The following is a 23,257-nucleotide window of genomic DNA, read 5'->3' on the forward strand; positions in this document are numbered from 1 at the left end:
AAGAGATGAATCTTTTCCCTAATGCCTCCCCATTATAGATACACGCATAAACACACACATGCTATCAGTCACTCACTCTCCATAGGACTTCCCCCGAGCAGCCGGTCGAGCTGAGTAGTAGAACAGTTTGAACTCATCCATCCAAACCTCAGCAGTCCTTCTGGTGTTCCTGAAACAAAGAGCATTGAATGTGAACACCAAAGTGTGCTAAACACTTTCCTCTAAAATACGCACTTCAACCTCAAGAAGATCATTAGGATGACTTGCCAATTCATCAGTACATTTACTAAAAATATTGTCTGTACAGCCAGGTATTGAACAGACAGATTCTGAAGAAAATCTGAGTGGAAAACTCAGTCACATGCTAGGGTATTGTGGATGTTTGTCAGGTAATTGCTATGCAGTTGCTAAGGTATTCAGACTTTTTTTTTTTGCACATTGCTATGCAGCTGCAAGGGTTTTCTGGGTGGTTCATACTGGCGAAAGTCACAAGATTGTACCTCTCTCAATATTCTGATACCTAGATATCGCTCATGTCTCTCCCTGTATGTGAGATTTTTTACTTAAAAAACTCGCACAATTCGCTCAAATTGAGCTCTCATTCATGTCTATGGCACAAGCAGAGCAGGATGAATTCCATGGTTAAGTGTAATATTAAGGGGTTTATTGAGAGGAACTTTAAGAAAGCACCTACTGTAATACAGTTACTGTGAAATCAAGATACTTTAAATTTTATTTACTTTTATGTAGTTGATCGTTTTATTTAAACAATTTATTTATTTACTTTATAATACTTTATTTATTTATTTAAAGTGTGGCATGATTGATGCCAACAGCTGTATAAATGATATTAAGAGGGAGTGGAGGTGTAATATAAATATCAACGATTTGTTTCTGTATGAAAACTGACAATATTTTGCACGTCTCAGTTCGTCAAGACATTTTATTGCAGGCTATGAACTAAATCTACACATAAACAAACCATGGCTGATTGTTACATATCTAACAAATAACTTAGCTAACAGATGTAAAAGGACATGGTTTTAAAGAGTATCTAGGAAAGCCAGCTGATGCCTTCAGCAATTATTCATTAGAGCCTCTGAACTATATGAGGAAACAGATTTTGTTGACTGAGCACACTGCATAGTAATTCAGATTCAGAAAGAATGTTGTGCTATGCTCTTAATATTTCATTCGGTTTCATGTTGAGGTTTTTCCCCGGAGGCAAAACGTGATAAAATAAAACAAATTTTACACAGCAGATTTTCTTCCAGGCAGAAGTTGGAGTATTATCTCTATCTTTGGCAAGAAAAATCCAACAAATAACACAGGAAAACATTCAACAGAGATAAAAAAAAAAAAAAAAGATTAACATATTCAAATTTACAGGTTAAAACCCCCCAAGGACAAAACATGTCTTCTAATGTAAATAAAAATGTTACATCCTTTATCAGCCAGATTATTATTTTATTAAAAAGGAATTAAATATTCTACATCGTACAGATACTGTATAATGAAATTCCAGGACTTTCAAGGACTTTTCAGGCTCTACTTTTTTGGTTTTCAATCATAGATATCACTCAAAACAATATCTTTATTATCTTTCAAATTCTAAACAAGGTAAACAGATAAATAAACATATACCAATAAAACAAAGTGCAGCACATGCAAAGTATGCAATGACTGTGGCAACATTAACCATGCTATGACAAAGATATCACTTTCCTTTATTCAAACTGATTTTTTCCCGATGACTATATGATTGAGCTGATGAATGAAAGCTGTATCATATACTTGGATATTTATGAGCAATATCGTAGCATTCGTAGTCATGCAAAATATCTTTATATCTTAATCAGATGGGCTGCAGCGTTCATTTTGCATGAAAGTATGGTTTCATAGAAAAAATGTATTTCATATATATTGTCTTTCAATAATTCAAGCACTTTTCAAGTACCTCTTCATAAATATGGCTGTTTTCAAGGGTTTTCCAGGACTTACATTTCAAAAAGTCAAATTCAAGTACTTCAAGCACTTTAAGCACCTTGTACGAACCCTGATTATAAGTATGTGCACTGCTCAGGACTCTTACTTAATGTATGTGTTGGCGTTGCCCTCTGGGAAGATGTAGGGATGTTTCTTGCGGAATACGTGGCCGACCCTGCTACAGGGAATTATTTCCAAGCTTCCTCCACACATCCATACTCTGAAAGAAATCTCTACAAAGACAATATAATAAACACCAATCACAGTGTGAAAAAAAAACCTCACTATTATGCTCACCAAGATTGTATTTATTTAACCAAAAATACAGTAAAACACACAAATTTTTTTTATAAAAATGTCTTTACTGCTTTTGATCAATTTAATGCATCTTTGCTTAAAATTATGAATTTCTTTTAAAAAAACAGTAGTGTACATTCATAGGTGGCTCTCCTGACACCGCATATTGCAGAAATGTACAGTATAAAATTATGTCATGTAGAGAAAAATAACTTGCTGACATTATGTGATTAACAGTAGCCCTCCAGGAAACTCCCTTGTCTTACTTTCATGGCAAGAATTAGATCATAGGGCTGAAATCTCCTGTCTAAATATACCACTGCCCAACACTCATTTGCAATTATGAGCACAGTAGTATACTTGAATCTGAGAAAAAAAAAACAGCACTGCAACAGCTCCAGTAAAATTCTGTCATACAGTACATGCATGGTTAATGATGGGTTAACTCAGCTCAGAGAACCATCCAATTCCCCACAGTACATTGCTCTTAAGGATTTTACAAAGTCAAGAAAAGAAAACCCTTAGCAGTTAAATAAAAGCACCAAAATACTGTAGGTAAGGTTTGAGAAAATTGATTCCAGAGATCAAGAGAAGCTATTTCTACGTTCAAATGTCATTGCGAGCCATTTCCTCTCTGTGATAAGACAACAACACTAAGGACCCTTTCACACCTATCTTGTTTGGTCCAGATTTTCAGACTTTTCAGTTTGATCTGAATTAAAATTACAGGTGTGAAACATCCCCCTGACCACGGTCCGGGCCAAACAGATGAAATTTGGTCTGACGAAAAGAGATAGTCTCGGTCCGGATCAAACTGAACAAAGGTTTGGTTCGTTTCTAGTGTGAAAGCATTTTCTGTATGGTTCGGACTTTCAGACCATTTACAGGAAGTTCTGGCGGTTTTCGCAGGATTGCTTGCAGTCTTTTCCTCCTTTCCTGCCGGCAATGATAAAATGTTCGCACAACGAGGACGTTCATTTGGCGAATTTGAACAAGCCTCGAGTATAGTTGGTGCTGCAGGTAGTAATGCCGTAATAATAACAGTATATTGGTAACGATATGCGTCTGTTCATTCATTCTTGTCAAAGTTGCCCGCCGAATTGACAACACGCTGACGTCAGACGCAGGTCCTTTTACAAACCAATCAATGTCAAGATGCAGCCCACATAGATGATGACGACAGGACGCAAGTATGTCATGTAAAGTTCTTTAGTGCGCTCGCATAATTGCAATGTGAAACCAAACCAAAACTTACCAAATGTATAAAATGTATCAAAACATGAACTTTGGTTCGGACCTTGGTGCGGACTTTCAGGTGTGAAAACGCCCTAAGTTTCCTCCGTCAGTGCTCGATCACGGAAGAAAAGTGATTGAAGGTTTATGTGCCATCAGACAGGTGCTCTCATGCATTGTAATAACTCACCAAAGTTCTCCCCTCCCCAGATGTCCATGGCTGTGTCATATTTTCCCAAGCGATTAAACCAGGATCTGTCAATCACAAAAAGTCCGCCTGCGATGATGGGTGTTCTGAGGGTTGAAAGAGTGAAAAAAGAGTGAAACATCAAGTCTCTCTTGACATTAAACACTTCAATCCAGGTGACTGCTTAAAATACTGCTGTCACTCAGGATTGATGTCAGAAAGCATTTCTTTTTGAATGTGGTTTGGGTGAAAAGTCTTGGAACGAGAAAAGAGGATAAAAGGTCACTGAAGTGGGGGTGTATGGCCCATTCTCATTCTCCTGATGAAGCTCAGCTTGCCCTTCAAAATCACTGTACCCAGAGAGCTGCTTCAAGTGCTAAGGAAGGACACTAGAGGAAGTGGCTCCGGTATTATCGGAAGCATTTGAATTGCATCAGCCATAATCTCTCATTGTGAAGTGATAGGACACATCGTTTCCTCTGCCTCTCCTCGGGGCCACTCACGTACTTTCATTTCAGATTCATTTACTTTTCACAAAGCTATTCTCATCTTATTTTAGTAGGCAGAAACAAAGCCCAAAAGCTTCAACAATTGGGCTCAGTGTATGAGTGCAAAGTAGAAAAACCTGTCAAGGGTTGTAAAGATGAGAGAGTGTGAATGAATTTTAAATAATTCAACAAAATTTATTTCTAGAATAAAGGTATGCAAATAAATGAAATGCATACGTCACTGCCAGACTTTAACAAGTGGCGTGATTGGAGTTATCCATAGCACAAACATGTGGGACCATTTATGAGTTTAAACAGACATTGATCCCAAGTATGCCTTAGCAAATACCTCTAATAATAACTGTTATAGGAAGGTCATAGAAGAACATAACCTTTAAATCTACCTTAAGTGTCACCAAACCCACTCTGGATGCTAACTGCACACCACTGCTGTGTTTGGATTAATTTCCTGTACATACATTAGCATTCAAATGTTTGGAGTCAATACGTTTTTGTTGTTGTTTTTTTAAAGAAATGAATCCTTTAATTCAGCAGGGACACCTTAAATGAATGATAAGTGACAGTAAACACATTTATAATGTTACAAAAGATTTTTCTTTAAAAAAATGCTGTTCTTTAGAACTTTTCTATTCATAAAAGAATCCTGAAAAAAAATATTTCCACAAAAACATTAAGCAGCACAACTGTCAACATAATAATTAGAAATGTTTCTTGAGCACCAAATCAGCATATAAGAATGATTTCTGAAGGATCATGTGACACTGAAGACTGGAGTAATGATGTTGAAAATTCAGCTTTGCCATCACAGGAATAAATAATATTTTATATGAATAATATGAATAATATTTATATATTAAATAGAAAACAGTTATTTTATACTGTAATATTTCATAATATTACTGTATTTTTTTATTAAATAAATACAGCCCCAGTGAGGATAAGACAATTCTCTCAAAAACATTTTAAAAAAATCGTACCGACCACAAACTTTTAAATGACAATGTACACAAACTCTTGCTAGTCAAGAAAACAACTGGCTGTCAGTCAGGGTCATGGTTGTGTGTTCCCTCTCACATATCATCCTGATATACACACCACTACTTCCCATCAGTGTCCACACACACACACACACACACACACACAGCTCTCAGTCACTCAGATATCACGATCTCTTCTGCATCTGCTGGCGGATGGGCTGTGAGAAACCCAGGCCGGTGCACAACACACGCAGGAGCAGACGGGATCTGAGCCTCTCTCAGCCTGACTGCCTGCTTATCTGAGCTATTAACAGCCTTCATTACAACAGCCTCTGAGAGAGCTAGGAACAATGCGGATTACACCACAACAAGAGGAGAGAGAGAGACAATTGAGGAGAAGGAAAAACAACCAGGATTTAAAGGTTGATATTGCTTTGTTTAAACAATCAAAAATGATGAATTACATCATTTTATAACAACTCAATATTTTAATTATGATATAATTGCTCAGTTCTTAATGATCAACCAGACTGAACTTCTCAGTGGAAATCAATGCTTCAAACGCCCTTTTCTCCCTTCAAAGACATGAAATTAAAATACTACATACGTTCCTGATAAATGCCCCTGCTCTAACTAGGGATGATTTTCAGCATGTTATTCTGAAGAATTTTTGAATGTTTGTTTTATTTAAAATGTAGTACATTTTTCAACATCTGAAATAACTTTGGTGGTTTTTTGTTGTTTTTTGCTACCAAGGCCACACAAGGGAGGAAAATAATATTAACCAACTTATTTTTACATTTTCTGAAGAAAATGCAAATTATGCTTTCCCATATAAAACTCGCCCCCATGATATGAGTGTAAAAGAGGCTCCATTCTTCTCGTGTTTTGAGACCATGCCAATTCTCACCAATCACAAAAAACGAATCATCAATTATAATCAAAATGAAACTTATCCGTACATCAAACTGAGATTGAAATTATTCACTTCATAAAAGTTTGATATAATACAAAATAATTCTAATCAAACATACAGTAAATCTCAAAATAGATGATTCAAAAAAATTTTCAGGGCATTGCTATACAGTTTCTAAGATGGTGTGAGTGATTTAAGCATGTTGCTTTGCAGGTAATTGTTTGTTGGCCCAAGTGAAAAGAATCTCTATGACATTCTGGACCCTAGATGTGAGATATGGGTTCCATCCTTCTTTTAATGTTTTTAGATTAAAGTAAATTTTTTGATTAAAGTTAGATTATTTTAATATAAAATGATAATGTATTAATTTAAATCATTTTAAATCATCCTGTGGCCCTCTTGGAAGCTTGCTGAGGACCCCTAGTGTCCCCTGGCCTCCTAGTTGAGAACCATTGTGCTAGTTTAATACTTAAAAAACCGCTAACCCTAACCGCTAATTTCCAACTGAAAATTCTGTTTCACTTAAACAGAAAAAATTTCACTCATTCATTAAATGTGAATGCCATTTCAAGTTGTTTTTAAACCTTTTAAACGCTTTTTCGGAAAGTAATTTGAACTTACAGCAAACAAATAAAAAAACAAGAAGCTAAACATGAAGCCCAATAGATGTTAGACCAAACCTCTGTCCTCATTTAGTAGAATGTTTTGTTGTTGTTGTTTTTTAAATCCCCTTTGCTTCTCTTCACCTACTTAATGGGCTCTGTAGGGTCAGCTCTCGTGGCTCGCTTTTCAGCTGATAGTTGCTCCCATTTAAAATGCAAACTCCAGTCGAAGCCTGCGGCAGAGATGGAGGGAGAGACAGGAGAAAGACAGAGAGATCAATAAAGATCTTTTTGCTCTAATTTCTTGTAACTTACATTTTTATGAGTCATAATTATACAGTACACCGTAGTGGCGGTGATGATTAAAGTGTACTGCTGATGATAGGCCAGGGCTTTCATCATGGATAATTGTTAGATTTGTTTCTGGGTGACACCGCTGATTGGGGAGTAAGACCGACGCCCCTTGATGTCAGGGCTGGGACATTGAATGGAGGATTATAATTGCAGTTTTTACCTCCTCGCAAGTCTGAGGAAGCGGCGACATAGGCAAACGTGTCCATATTAATGATGTCAATCACAGGACTTGCGACACAGGTCGGGTCCTGAAAAATGAAAATATTACAAATTGAGACAAAAGAGCACAAGAGACTTGAAAGGGTATGTGGATGGCTCGACTCTCTGTCTGTTCAGCTTCATTTCACAACAAAGGAGGTGGAAAATCAGCGAGAGCTGGGATTATCTGTGTTACTAAGAGTGAGTGAATGTGCACACACACTCATCCAACATCATTACACCAGACGCTCTGACCTCATCGCTCAACCCTCTCATGCCTCACAAAATAGTCCAGCTGAAAGAAAAGAATACTTGAGATTTGTCAGCACTAAAGGCTTTCAAACTACTTCAAACTGCTAATGAAATGCATTTTGAAAAATGTGATTTTATTCATTTTGTTCTAGGTAAGAAAATCTCGTCACTTCTGAGTTAACATATGAGTTCTGAGTTCACACTTGAATTACAGGTTAAAGGGTATTTATCACACCACACAATAGACGACAAGCTTTGGCTGTGATCAAACATAACTAAACGACATTTATTTCTCCATAAAATGTGTCATAGTGCTCAGAGAAATTAACAATTATCCTCTGTGTTGTTTTTTGTGCCAATAAAAGCTAAATGCCGATTGGTTGTGAATAAAATCACCATTTTTTTGTCATGAAAAGAATTGTATTGATGTGAAAAAACAAACTGTGTGCCGTTTAATGTTGTGCACTACTAAGATATTTCAAATAAAAGTTTATATATCAGTCCCTCAATTTTTTCGCGATTCCGTGATCGCTGAATACAACGCAAAATCAACAAAATGTCGCATTTTTTTGCGATCCTGCATAATTCCTAATTTAACCGCAAAATAATCACAAAAATGAAAAAGACCTCACAAAACATTAAATCATAATCACCCAATTGAAATATCTCTAGTTTAATTAAAGTTTCAATGCATTTTTACGTGGATGCAGATGTTGCGGGAAAAGGAGAAACTCCTTTTCCTCGATTTACTTAAGCCTATAATGTAAAACCATAGACTGTAAAAAAATATGGACGTAGTGTCCGTGACGTCAACCGTACGTTTCTGAAGACCGCTTTTGAAGCGTAAAGTGGGCGTGGCCGACCGTCGCCATCTTGGCAGCGCGTCACTCCCGGATTGATTTATTTTTACAGTCAGGCAATGAGCTGAGGTAACGTGACGGCTAACAGACAGCAGACAAACGGCTAATGATGACTAATGACCACAGCAGCGGGAATCCACCTGTCACTCAAAAGTGGACACCCTTAATTATGCAGAAATTTTAAACGGATGAGTTATAAAAAAATTCACCCCCCTCACAGTTGTCACGAAGGGCAAAATTAGCTGTATAGACCAAAGCCACATACAGACACCAGCCTGTAAACACGTTTTTTTCTGCTGTAAAATTTGGCATTTTAACATGGGGGAGATACAGATTTGACTCACTTTTGACACCAGCCTCAAGCGGCCAGTCAACGAATTGCAGTTTAACTCACTTCCGTGTTGGTTTCAAGAGAGAGACGGGGAGGTTGCCGCTTGTGTAAAACGCATTTTGCAGCTGCACAGCACAGCTAGCACAGTGAGTGTCTGGCTCACTCATTGGCTGTGCTGCGGCAACTGCACATCCAATGGCGCGGCCACGCCCCCTTGGCGGGCTCTGACGTGTAATGGCGTAATGCTAGCTCAGAGCCCGCCAAGGGGGCGTGGCCTTAGCCTATATTAGTCCCCGAAAAACGGCATTATAGCAGGTTTAACGACTGAAGCGACAACGACAACTTGCCAGGTTACAATAGTGCGGCCGGCTACACAATACTCGTTCCCTATTCTCAGGAAACTGAGGTTACGATAGTAACCGAGTAGTTCCCTTTCGAACGGTCACTTCGTATTGCGTAGCTATACGCAGCGGGGACGCCATGCAAAACGCTGCACTATAAGTAACTGGTTGCCTACTGCAGCTCAGGACCCCTCAACTCAGGATTTACACACAGTATAAATTACTACACCTGCTGCTAATATTTACATAGGTCAGGTAGAAAAATTTTAAAAGTTAATTTGATGAGAATTTGATTAGACCAAAATAAACAAGCTTTATGTTTGTGATTTGTGTCATGTATGACTATTGTGCATCTGACATAACACTATTATGGTAAATGTGAAGTCCTAATTATAAAAAAAAAAAAAAAAAAAAAAAAAAAATCACACATTTCTGGAAATTACCACCACAAAATCAGTCAATTTGATCGCAAAAATCACACAAAAAAAATCATGAAATCCTGGAGGGACTGATATATAGATTTTCTTCAAAATATTTGTGATTTTTGCTGCTAAAATATGCCAAATGACATATGTCAGATGACAGTGCTGCTAACAGTCAGACAGAACAAAGCGGCAGGATTCCTGTGCATGTGCTTGGCAAGCAGTGCTGCATTCAGTGCCTCTTCCATTCTGCCTGCTGACTCTCTCCCATTGAAAATGAACTGAAAAAAGAGACAATACCACAGAAGCCAGGCAAAAATACTCACGGCCACAATAAGAATGAGTGTAAAATTGTACCTCTTTGACCCTCTGCAGCAGTGGAGGCAGCCAATCTTTGTTGACCTCACAGTGACTGTCCAAAAAGGTCAGGATCCCAGCTCCCGCAGCATCCGCCCCTCGAACCCTGGACCGGATCAGTCCTGTGAAACAAACACACACACACACACACACACAGAGAGAGAGAGAGAGAGGGGGTGATCGGGGGCAATGGAGAAGTCGAGCAACACATTACATCTGTTGAGAAGCCGGTTAAACTGACAAATACTCTCATCTCAACAATTTCATTCACAGAAAAAGATATGAGAAGAGCCATTTAAATCTGATTAGTTGAAGGGACAATTAAAGCCTTATGGTTATTATCGAATCAGAGCAAGAAGCTTTTCCATGAAGGCAAGGCTGTTAAATCGGTAGAGCCTGACTGAGGATGCATAATAATTGTAAACGTGCAAGACTCGTGCAAAGTTTCACGCTGCATGGCAACTTCAGCCAATTAAAAATCCCATTTCATCCTCAATAAGGCTGTATTTTCCAGATGGGTGAGCGCACCCTCTACAGAGTTGTTGAGAGCAGGCTGTGTTTGTGTGTGCATGCATATTGGGCCAGTGTGGCCCCTCTGTGTATGCGCTGGGCAGATGGAGAAGGAAAGAAAGAGTGAGAAAGACAGACAATGAAAGAGAGAGAGAAAGTGAGTGAACGGCAGTGATTACATTCACCTACAGCTAATAGAGTTAACATAGCAGAACCGCACACCCTGTTTGTAGCTCCAGGACGACAATGGGGTTTAAATGCCTTAAACCTTTTAACAATTTTCTCTTGTACAGAGTTGGCTGCACAGGGGTTTTATGCATTAATCAATGCTGTCTAAGCGACAATGTGTGACAGTGTGTAATGGAACCTCGGAGCGCTGGAATAAACAGGGAGGGGGCAGCAAGTGGATTATCATTACTAATAAGAACTTTGCATTGTTTCTTTCTTCAAGTTTTAGGTGACAGTGATGAGTGAATGTTACATTATTATTCTTATTAATATTATCATTACTCTTACTCTTAGCTCTTACTTTGGTTTAGGGAACTTCAAAGCCCTGGTATTAAACTTTTGTGCATACCTAGCTAGGGACGCGACTGATTAGCTTATTTGCATCTTATTTAGAAGAGCTGCACTATTACTTTTCTTAGGGATTGGACTTTGCCTGGCAGAAGATGAAATTAGAAAATAAACCGGAGGGAATCAAGCCTTATCTATGGAGAAGAATATCATAGCAACTTGGGGGACCTTTGACCGCTAAGCAACCAATCAGAACCAGAGTTGTTATTGTTAACTAAAACTATAAAAAATTGTTCAATCATAGAAATTTTGCCTTGGCAACTAACTGAAATAAACAAGTTTAAGTTAAAGCATGAAAAATATTAAAGCTAAAACTGAAATAAATTAGAGCTACATAGAATGACAAAAGCAAATAATAAAACAATTAAAATTTAAAACTGAAATTAAAATGTAAACTGAAAATAAAAATAATGAAAAAACGAATTAAAAATATGAATAAATACAATAATAGTATATAAATAATACTAAAATACCACTGCTGAGAACACCTTATCAACCAGCACCCTGCAATCATCCATAACACCTTTGCATTGTGGCAGCGAGTTTTGCCCAAGGAGGCCCTACTCATATTACTGTCAGAGAGTATGAAAATCCAGTTATTAACGTCTGAATGCATTTTGGCCCAGTGACATTAAAAGCATAGTGCTAATAAACTAAATGAGAAATTTAAATCCAAATTGGACATGGACATTTATGTAAAGCTTGACCTGCTTAATTTACCAAAAAGGTAACCAGCCATAAAGATGACTTAACCTTTCAACATCCATAATGTTGTTAAACCGTGCTAATAGGATTTCATTAAACATTAAGTTGGCATTTTAACCAAAGTCAATCTCTAAGGGCTTGGACAGCCATTCCGAACAACGGTCGACATAAAATCTGCCACAGGCTGAACAGCAGTGGCAAAATCAATATTTGCTATAATAGTTTAAGACCAATGTTTTCAGTTAGATGCACATCGAAATGCTCTGCTTACAAATGGACTTTTAAATGTTTATTTTTTTTAATCAAGAGTTTAAATCTGTCTATGCGAGCTGCTTGCCAACTAATCCATGTTCCATCACCCTCTAGACTCAATATATCTGTTCATCTGAATGGAAAGATACGGATGACAGCACAAGTGCGTGGCGGGGGAACTGTATGCTCTGTTTTCCACCTGTGCAACCGGTACATGTAAGGAAGTGTGAAACACAGACCAGAGCTTCAGTCAATGTGCAGTAATCTTCTTCACAGTCTGTTCACAGTCACCCTCCCAGTAACGCACCACCTGCTGTTAAAAACACTCGCCAGCACACGGGCGAAAATCAAACAGCTGCTTTTAGAATCTGGATGGTATTACAAACAGGCATTGTTGCCAGACCAAAATGAATTATTTAATTTGTTGTGTTCGTGCATAAAATTATTTTGAAAAGGAAGTCTAAACTGTTGTGTAATGACGTAAGTTGGGGGAGAACGGAAGTGAATGAGTATACAAGATTGATGAAGTTCAGTTGAACTCCTGTCTCATGTGCCTCATTACTTATTAACTCCTGATTGGCGACAAGGTTTAGGCACTTTTTTTCGCCATCATTGGTCACGTAAATGGCAGTTGCAACGTGCCTTTCCCAAGTTTTTTCCTGCCTTGCCCCAGTGAGCCTGCTATGCCATTCAGCACATGGCTGAGGATTTTTGAAAATTATCTATGGGTTATTGATGGCACAGGGGTTGCCTAGCTGGGCAAACAACGGAGAGCTGTACTATGAACAGGATGGATGATGGATGCTTATTAACTCCTGACAGACACCACATAATTCATAGGGAAAGGGCAAGTGACAGAGACGTCATCAGAGGCCTACCTTCTCTGCGTTTATTGCGAAAACACTTTACTTTGGGCAACTTGGTGAGAAGAAGGCAGTCATTTGCTGAAAAGAACAGATAGATATACAGTCAAACCAAAATTTATTCAGACACCTTCAACATTTCTCACATTATCACAGTTAATTCGCTATAGTTTAGAAAATGGTAATAAAATATGACAAGAACTTAGAGTTATCAAATCAGTTGATATTTCACTGGTTTTGGCCATCCTTCTGTTAGACTGTCTCACAAATGAATTAGGTTGAATAGCTGTCAGCTGTTAAATTTAAGTACACAATTAGATAACACCAATTTAGGACAACCAATTACCAAGCAATGCTTAATTTTGTTCAGACTGTGGTGTAAAAAGGTCACATTAGCAATTAAAGAAAAAACACTTAAGCAAAACATGGTCAGGTCAAATAAATGTTACTGGTAGTCCACTCTATGAAGAATTTTGGGGTATACTATGTCACAGTTTACTTTATTTTGCTATCTTCACTTACATTAATTAACCATAGTGTCCTGCACCCACTAGTAAAAAAATATCAAAAATGATATCTGGTGTCTGAATAATTTTTGGTTTGACTGTAAATGTACTTATTTATTTAAAATATTAATCAAATATATTAATGTAACTAAAGAGTGCAGTCATGACATTAGAATATTAATTTTGTACTTTATTTCTAACATATATAATTTGAAAAATGCTGTAATACACAGTGCTGGTACTCACGATCTTCGCTAAAGTCGTCCACCAGTATGATCTCATGAATCAGATGCACAGGAGTCCGATTCAACACACTGAAGAGAAACAGAATTAAAACGGTCTGAATTGCTGTACAGCAAAACTGTAATACAAATCTCTTTAGGCTGTAGGCTATAAAATGAATCTTTCTTGAGGTCTATATGAGTGCTGTTATTATTAACTAAAACCTTTTTTTGTTTTTTGTTTTTTGTTTTCAGCAATTGAAATATAGCTGAAATAAAATTAAATATAAATATTAGATGAACAACTTAAACGACTATAAGAAATGTTGCCATGCCTACTATTGTAACTGAAATCAAGTTTAAAGTAAAGTACTAAAATGACTAAAAACAGAAATAATAATACATTTAAGCTAAATGGAAATATTTTATTAATAAAAAAAAAAAAAGACAAAAAGCATATAACAAAATTACAAAAACTTGAAAACTGAATAATAAAAAAAAAAAAGCTGATTCAAAATATCAATAAATACTATAATAGTATGTAAATAATACTAAAAAAACTACACAGATTTGTATTTAAAATACTGTAGTAATACTGTAAGAAACTGTAATAACAATGGCAAGTTTATTCGCATACAGAAAGTTCTAAAAAATCGGACAATTTGCAAGGTAAAAAAAGAATATATACAGCAGAAGTACTTTAATTTCATTTCAAAACATACACCATAACTTACTGCTGAGTTCTTTATGGCTGACACTTCATATCCAGTTTAACATATGAGATCCATTTCTGAAGAGAAAGCCTTATTAGGTATACCAAAATTGAACTATTAATAAGTAATTTGTTTTACTATTAGATTGACTATATATCTTCAGAAATAATGTTATATAATACTACAAAAAATGTGCAGTTGTTTCAGACCAGTTGCAGCCATTTCGCCAGAAATAGATAAACAGTTATGTTGCCAGGTATGGAGGAGATGCTAGGGTGATGTGTATATGCAGTGCTGTGCAGTTGAAGAGCACAGACCTCTTCTAAACCTCTTTTCTTTGTCCTCACGCTAGGTGACTGATTGCATTGCACTCACGCTCACCTCACGGGTATGTTTCCACATGTCTGAGTCAGTGAGACACATTCATCTCAGCACTCCCTGTACTGAACATGCGCACAGATACAAACGCTAACATACACAAGTAAACACATGCACAATTCAAATTCACTTGGAATCTCTACAGAGCTTTAAGATCGTCACATTTCAGTCGCACCCCCCATTTTGCCAACACATACTACATGGATTTAACTGCTTTTCATTGATTTTTTTTTTTTACTTTCAAGTGGCAGTAACTTTGCTCGCTGATTTGTTTTGATTGAAGTGGAATACTGTCCCTCCTATCATTTTACACCTGCTTAAAGACTAATTAAAAATCAAAGCACTTTCAACACCAATTTCTGCTGCTGTTTCCTATCACTGCTGTACTGACTGTGGGAGTGAATGTCAGTCTATTGATTTTTAGTTTCGTAGGTGGCTTTGTAGGAGCAGGGTATAGCATTGGCTATGACGCCCAACCGAGGCTTTGAAACCAATCCGAACTATAAAACAGGGTCAGACAACTGGACCAGTCAATGTGGCTCTAAATTGTGCAGCATTTGGTAAAACACATTGACAAAAAAGTCATTTTCTACTTTAAAGCAGTTATGAGGATTCACATTTTTCTTGAACTCACTAATATAAAAGACTTTTCTAAATGTATGCAAAAAACATTATTTACTGCCATAAAAATATGATATGACCGATGTAATGTATTGCCATATTGAAAGACATTGTATCCTGCTATGTATAACTGAATGATTTTAAAAGAACTAACTATATGATACTTTTTTTTTTAATAATCTGAATAAATAATTATTCCACCAATTTATATATGGTTTTGGCCATCTAGTTAGACTTTGGGTAGACTCCCTTTGGTTAGACTGTCTCACAAATGAATTAGGTTGAATAGCTGTCAGCTGTTAAATTTAAGTACACAATTAGATAACACCAATTTAGGACAACCAATTACCAAGCAATGCTTAATTTAGTTCAGACTGTGGTGTAAAAAGGTCACATTAGCAATTAAAGAAAAAACATGGCCAGGTCAAAGTGTCTGAATAATTTTTGGTCCCAAATTTTTTTTAGTTAGCATAAACTGTGTGCTGCTTTCAGATGCAAATAATGCAACATAGCTGCTTGTCATCCATCACACTGACAGGAATGTTAAAATGTTTTTAAGGACATTCTGGCAAATAAATTCATGTCCCTTCTTATTTATTTCCTGAACTGCTTTTTTGAGTCTACAGTACGAATTGCTCATCTTGAGACAGGAGGAAATAGCGCCTGTGTTCTGTAGATGTCGCCAAGGTCTGTTCTGACCTCACTATACCTGAGGGGTGAAGAAAAACAAACAGCCTCTCCGCATACCTCCTCTCACATCTCTCTCGCTCTCTCTCCTTTGCCTGATAAGTAGCCGCAAGGACAGTCAGAGGAAACCAAGAAATGCTCCAGAAAGTTCTCTTCCACCTCTTAGGACTCCCCTGTAGTAATAACCTCTGTCATCAACAACACCCATCAAAAATTGCCTGGGGCCTAAACTTCAAACCCACTCTGTGTGAATGTTTAGTTTATGAGAGCATTCAAGTGAAGGGATGTTTGAGTGTTCATGTGCATGAGAGTGAGAGATTCCACACATACGGAATAGGTCATTGAAAGATAAGGTTTAATACAGCTTTGACAACAAGGTGTCTAGCAAATTGAGTCAGTCAAAAGCATATTTTGACATTATTGTCAAATATATTGTTGAATGGTTGGTAACTTTAACAAAGGTTGTGGGTTAAAGCAAGGCGGAAGTCATTTCTGTTGTGTACAAGAGCTGCCATGACTAATGTGTGATGAGAGTAGTTTAGATTCCACACACTCGAGGGCAAAACACCTCACATCACATCGCTTCACCGCAGCCTCAAGAGCAAAACTGCACCTGGATACTGCTAATGCAGTCATATTTCAACCCCAAAAACATATAAATTGGTAACACTTTACAATAAGGTTTCATTACTTAGCATTAGTTAACTACATTAGTAAACATGAACTAATGATAAACTGCACTTCTACACAGCATTTATTAATCTTTGTTAATGTTAATTTCAACATTTACTAATAGGCTACTTTATTAAAATCAAAAGTTGTTTTTGTTAATATTAGTTAATGCACAATAATGAATTAAATTAACTACCTTATTGTGAAGTCTTACCGATAAACTATATATTAATTTTCATATTATAGTTAGCATACAGAAAATGCATCTATTGCATTGATACTGCAGGTGCTTGAATCAATATTTTTTTATTCATGTTAAATCATATCCTAGGTATTTGACAATACTCAACCCTAATTTTTCTAGGACCATTAAGAAAACGAAACCTATCCGTTGACGTGTTTGCATTGTGACATTATTTTCATGAAAATTCATTATTTTCTCATTAGTGAAAAAATGTTTTTTTTTTCTTCCATTTTTTATTAAGGCGAGACACTACAGGTGAATAGGGTACAATTTTTAACTAGCAGATATCACCATCAAACTTTCCCAGTTGATTACCTACATTAAGATGAGAAAAAAATGTATTACAAGTTTTCTGTAATTTAATGTTTAAATATGCAAATTAGGCAATATCTAATTAAATATGCGCTAATTTGCATATATTTTAAAAAACAAAATCTGAGTATTGGATAAAGCCAGGTTAAAAATTATTTTTTCATTGTGTTCACATATTAGATGGGAAAAAAATTACAGAGGGATTTATGGATATCTACTTTTGTTATCCTGTAAATCAGAAAATACTGTCAATAGCCTTAAAAAAAAGATTTTCGCCATGTTTTTTTTAATAAAATGTTATATAAATCAGGCTAGGAATAATATATTTATAAATCCCTCTGTAAATGTCTTCATAATATAACTAGGTACAAGACTGGAAAGTTTGGTGTATATAGGTGCTACTGAAGTGGAGATTTCGGACTTGGAGTATGAGTGAAAAGTCATTTTGAGAAAACGGGCTTTAAAGATTTATCATCAGCCAATGAGATTGTGCATTCAGCCCTTTTACTTTCACGATTGGTTGCTGATAAAAAGGAAATGACCATATTTGGATCCAACAGGATTGTACAGGAGAGAGAGAGCTTCCTAACGGTGCATGTGATGAAAGGGTGCCGGCAGCGATTGCGGAGCAGCATGTTGATTAAGAACGCCAACTTTTGTTGAATTTATGAGAAATCTACAGACGCAAACAGACAAAGTGTAATAAAATAAAGACCTAAATGTGTATTGCGGACTTTTTTTCACCACAAGTCTGAAAGAAGACATGTTATTGAAGACAAATCTCAAAATTGACCAGTAAAAAAAAAAAACGATGTTTTTGCCTGTCGTGTCTCGCCTTAACTCAACATAAATTTAAGGCAGTCCAACAAATACTTACAAACCTAAAAGTATAAATTTTAAGTAAAATTTAAAGTATAAATACTACAAAGTAGATATCAGTATTAATACGTCTGCTTTATGGTAATTAGAAGATTTGGAAAATAATGTTTTAATATATTCTTAAGTACATGCACAAAGCTTTACTCCAATAAAATAACTGCTTAGGGAACTGATGATTAAAATAGACTCCTTGTCTCTTGTGGCCTACTCTAAGCTAGACTGAAGCTATATTGACATGTGCCCTGACCTACAGCTACAGTAAGACTTGCTCAGTGCTCCATCAACCTACAGTAGGACAAAGGTCAGGATTGGAAGTGAAGTGAAGAAATACTTTTTGTGGTAAATAACATACAAAGATGTCCTTTGAGGGTACTTCCCCAGTGAAAAGCTCTTGTCAGTGTTGCCAAGTCCACGGTTCTGCAGCTGGATACTATTAGAGAAATTGGGCTACTTTTACACCGTTGCCGTGGGTTGTTTATGTAGTGCCCGAGTTAAAGCAATTTTTTTTACCCACCGGAAAGTGAGTTTTATCGGGGAACCACCCCCGAACGCGATTTGGCTAATTTTGGCCGTGATTGGGTTAGTTTTGATTAGCAATTGGGCTGGTTTTGTTGTGCAGACCTGGCAACCCTGGCTGTTGTACCCCTAAAGATACACATTTGCATATTTTGTCTGAACAAGGGGAAAGGAAATAATAGTGCCAAGTTTTATGTAGCACAATTGGGGATAAAAGGTACATTTTCTTTCACAAGAAAAAAAAGAAAAGAAAAAATACGCATGAGAATGGAACAGATGGATTAATGTCCAAGCCTTACCTCATAACTGTGCGCAGTAGGGTAGATCGTGCCTCATTGTGGAACGTGATCACTATGGTGGTGGATGGCAGGTCGGGGTCATAGTGCAGTGTTGTACACCTGGGAGAGACAGGAGGGAGTCAAAATAATGAGACTCTGTGGTACTAATTAAGCATCAGTTTAACGTGTGGCAAAACCTTTGCTAAATTTACACATACTTAATTATCAAACTTAAAGGAGGTCAAGGCAGCCCTTAAGCATATGGCGAACAACAGAAACTGCTGAGATGCGTAAAGCAACAGTTTTTAAGGTGGTTTAGTAACCAGTGAGCATTTAAGGATAGACAATATAAAACAGGGTCCATGGTCAAGAGAGATGTTGCCTGTGTTAACAGGCCAACAGCACCCCATTGTGTGGAGGAAGAGGGAGCATGTGGTTAGAATGGTAAGGACAGCAGGCAGAACCCAGAGGAGCAGGAGCATCAATAATGGAGGATCTGATTAAAAATAAATAGCATTTTCGCTTCACCCCAACAGCAGGAGGAGTGGGCCAGCAAAAAAGCACTTTGTTTTGAGGATGAACATTCTGACTTGCGGTAAACACCAACCATTACCCTGCAGACTTTAGGTTTTGGTTGTAAAAAGTGTCAAGAAAAAAACTAAAGATCAAAATGACCAGCTAAGTATATATAGGCCTAACGCATATGGCCAGATTTACTAACAGCTTACTCCAGCGCAAAAGCTCTTTTGGCGTTAAAAAAAATACTGTCAGGGACACACAGTGAAAAAAATTGCACTGAAAAGACGTGGACAGGGTTATTTTTGCGGCTGAACTTATTGCATATGCATAGGAGTTTCCCTTTCAGATGCAAAATTTATGGGAGGAGAGTAGTGCTGCACGATTAATCATATCGCAATCGCGATGTCAAGCCTACGCGATTATATGACGCAAAATGCTGCGATTTTATATTAAATAAACAAATTAGCGCTGTTAACGCAATTAACGCAGCATCTGTTAATTTTTGGCATCCTTTGGCTAGTGTTACATGATCCCGCTCTTATTCATGCAAATGCTTTTAAACCATTCATGCGCGATAAGACAAAAAAGAACGCGCTGCCTGTGAATGTCCTGACTGTGACACACAGAAAGACTCGCGCTAATATCGTGCGTGCGCACAAAACAGCATGCCAGAATACAGTTCTCTTTCGAGCTTGAACGAACAATAACACACACAATTATGCCAAAATGTCTTTTTGTCGAGTATCTTCATAACATAAGAGTAGTCTTATGAGGAACGTGAAGAGTTGTGACTCGTGAGAGAATGAGGCGCGTGTGAGATCCGCGTCTCTGACAGGAGCGACTGGTCTTAAAGGGACAGTACACAGTAGCCACTAATTATATCTGTCACTAAAGTTAATCAAAGAACAAAGGGAACAGAGAAAAACACTCACTGCTCTTGACTAAATAACTTTTTTCTTTAGGCAGATTATCACTAATCTGTGTGTGCATTTATTTTCCTTGAGAACCAAGCAAGTTGACTCATGAAACCATTTGTTAATTATATCGCATATCGCAATCGCAATCGCAATATTGACCTCAATTATCGCAATATGACATTTTCCCCAAATCGTGCAGCCCTAGAGGAGAGTATTTAAATGAATCATGCAAGGCGATTTACTAAGGTTTACGCTAGTCAATTTACTGGTAATTTACACCATTATTTAAAGGTCCCGTTCTATGTGATCCCATGTTTCAAACTTTAGTTAGTGTGTAATGTTGTTGTTAGAGTATAAATAATATCTGTAAAATTATAAAGCTCAAAGTTCAATGCCAAGCGAGATATTTTATTTAACAGAAGTTGACTACAAAAAACGGCTGGATTGGACTACACCCCTCTACATCCTGCTTTAATGATGTCACTAGAACCGTAACCTCCGCCCACAGGAACACAGGCGTATTGATGGCGAAATGTCAACAGACGTGGTTGATGTTTATCTATAATCGGATACCGCAAAAGTTTAATTCGAAGTTGTTAGTTTGCTCTGTCCATTTCACCACGGACTGTTTTTCTAACCTGGAATAATATCAAGCAGACTTCTCTCAGCGTTTCATACTGACGAAGGGGACTATTTCAACTATATTCCAGCAAGCGGTAAGTAGTGATTTAATATGGAAGTAGCGATCACTCTTCACATCGTTCGTTTCTCTTAGTAGGATGAAAATAATCTAACTTAAACTGTGATTAATATACAGAAAGCGATCAAAGAACAATCCCTTTCCAATCGCCCAAGCTATCAATCACACAGCGCGAGTTTATCTGGACACTTGCCAAAACTCGTTATGAAATCAATGACGCTGTTACACTGCACAAACCAGGGAATGAAATCAGGCTAGGAAATATGCCTTTTATTTCTAAATTATAACAATTTTTGATCTAAAAAACATACTAACATTATAAGGGCACCCCTGGAAACATTATAAAATAATAAAAATAATCCATGGAATGGGACCTTTAACACCCAAAAAAGCATGTCTTTTGGTTTGATTTATGACTGAGAACTTTTAAATGAAGATTTCTTTAATCTCCTTATGAAAATTTTTATGGCAAAATCATTTCCAGAACCTGGAAACCTGGAACCCGGAATCATTTCTGCCTGGAAAGCCTGCTACTGAAAGTGACTGAAATTGACTGTTTAGCAGAGCGTAATTTAGTTTTTTTTATATTCTTTTCACTCTAATTCGATCATTTAAATATTGAATCAAACTGTGAAATAACATGATATAGATTTCACCATTCATTAGACAAGCCAAAGTGATTAAAATGGTTTAATCAGAGCATCAGTGTTCTGTTGGAGCAACACATACTGTAAAGTGCAGATGTATTTACATTTAATGTCAAAACTTTTGGGGGTTAAACAGTCATGATAAATTTGCTTTGGAATAAGGTACATATATATCCTGCTTTTGCTTATTCATTCATCAATACAGTAAGATGAGCCTTAAACACACTTTATGAGCTAAGGGCTGCGTTCACAGCTTTATATGCTGTTTGAAGCCAGCCTGGGAGTGGGATCCATCGCTCAATGCAGCTATAGCCCAAGGTCTTTTGAGATAGGGGGATGCTTTAAACAGCAAAACACAGAACATCATTAGGGTTTCTGTCAGAAAACAACATCTGGGAGAGGGGAAGCATTTTGCTGTGTACTTGATATTTCGTTAAAATGATGGATGTGTCCCTGAGAAAATTGAGAACTGGGAATTTGGTCTTAGCGTTTCTCATTATGATGTATACAGCTCGTTCTCCTTAAGATTGCTACTGGACAAAATCACAACATATGGCCACACCAATGAAAATAGTGCATATGACAAATAGGAAAAGACAGGAAAAGCTAATTAAATAAGCTGCTCTAGTGAGTAATTTCTCTGCATGCTTTGCATATGCTTTATTGTTTGATATACGAAGAACAATGATAGGAACCGACGAGGAAGTTTATCACGAAAATATGTATTCATGTCTCAGATGCTCTGTGGAGATGCAAACGCCCTTCAGGTGCTCCTTTTGTTATACACACAATAGGATGTCTAAGAGCTCTAGGGAACTGAGTGACACTGCTCCAACCTTGGCGAGTGAGAAAGGCCCAGGAGGCAATATGCCTTTCCTTAAGCTTGAGCTACAATTAGAGATGCACCGATTGATCGGCTGGTGACCGGAATTGGCCGATTTTCACGTGATCGGCCGTGACCGGCGACCGGCCGGTCAGTCTGACAAATGCCGATTTTATGCCGGTCGGGCGCCGCATGATTAACATCGCGCAACATCAGCATCACACGTGCACACGGAACACACATGTAGGAAACCTTGTGAATTACGTCCGTTCAGACCGCAAGCGCGTATTTTTTTCCGGCGTGCAACGGGAGCAGGAACAGCAGGAGCGTCAAGCAGGAGCGTCGCGAGCAGTGAAGCGCGTGTTTCGGCGCCGAGTCTATTTGCTGCACTGCTCACGCTCAATTAAAGGGAAAGCACACTTTTGATGGACAAAATAGCCTAAATAGGATTTCACAAAAAAAGTGCCCAAAATGCACAGAATTTGCGTGTTTTAACAAGAACTGGAGTAGGCTATGTCAGAAAAGAAAACGAAGACTAATATTTATAGAAAATGTACCCATTTAAACTTGTTTTATTATTCAGTTTGTACAAGTGATTGTACAAGGCCTGTGTGTGTGCTTTGAGAAATATCTTTATACTGCAAGGCTATGTTTATTTTATTTTTTATTTATATATTATTTTATTGCCATTCCGTTTCATACAGACGTTTAGTTTGCTAAATACATATATAAAAAAATTATTGGATATTGAATGTGAAAAGGAAATGGTTCTTCCATAACACTGCACTTCAGATGTGTGTGAATTACCCACGTGTGTGTAATTTATATAGTTCTATTTTATAGCGTTTATCTGTTCAAAAAAATATGTACTATGCAAATTGTAAAATGTTCTATTA

General features: G+C 37.2%; 1 protein-coding gene across 1 annotated transcript in view; it reads right to left on the reverse strand.

The window, feature by feature from the left end:
* The window catches only part of galnt14 (UDP-N-acetyl-alpha-D-galactosamine:polypeptide N-acetylgalactosaminyltransferase 14 (GalNAc-T14)), a 46,143-nt gene that overhangs the window by 8,223 nt on the left and 14,663 nt on the right, over window positions 1-23,257 (reverse strand). Inside the window, exons 3-11 of the mRNA XM_084433330.1 lie at window positions 18,777-18,875; window positions 13,481-13,548; window positions 12,744-12,809; window positions 9,823-9,944; window positions 7,222-7,309; window positions 6,856-6,940; window positions 3,707-3,810; window positions 2,093-2,219; window positions 77-169 (exon numbers count right to left, since the gene is read on the reverse strand). Of these exons, the coding sequence (XP_084289456.1) occupies window positions 77-169; window positions 2,093-2,219; window positions 3,707-3,810; window positions 6,856-6,940; window positions 7,222-7,309; window positions 9,823-9,944; window positions 12,744-12,809; window positions 13,481-13,548; window positions 18,777-18,875 (852 nt within the window). The remainder of the gene's footprint in view (window positions 1-76; window positions 170-2,092; window positions 2,220-3,706; window positions 3,811-6,855; window positions 6,941-7,221; window positions 7,310-9,822; window positions 9,945-12,743; window positions 12,810-13,480; window positions 13,549-18,776; window positions 18,876-23,257) is intronic.

This window comes from Rutilus rutilus (genome assembly GCF_951802725.1).
Source record: "Rutilus rutilus genome assembly, chromosome: 15".
Lineage (NCBI taxonomy): Eukaryota > Metazoa > Chordata > Actinopteri > Cypriniformes > Leuciscidae > Rutilus > Rutilus rutilus.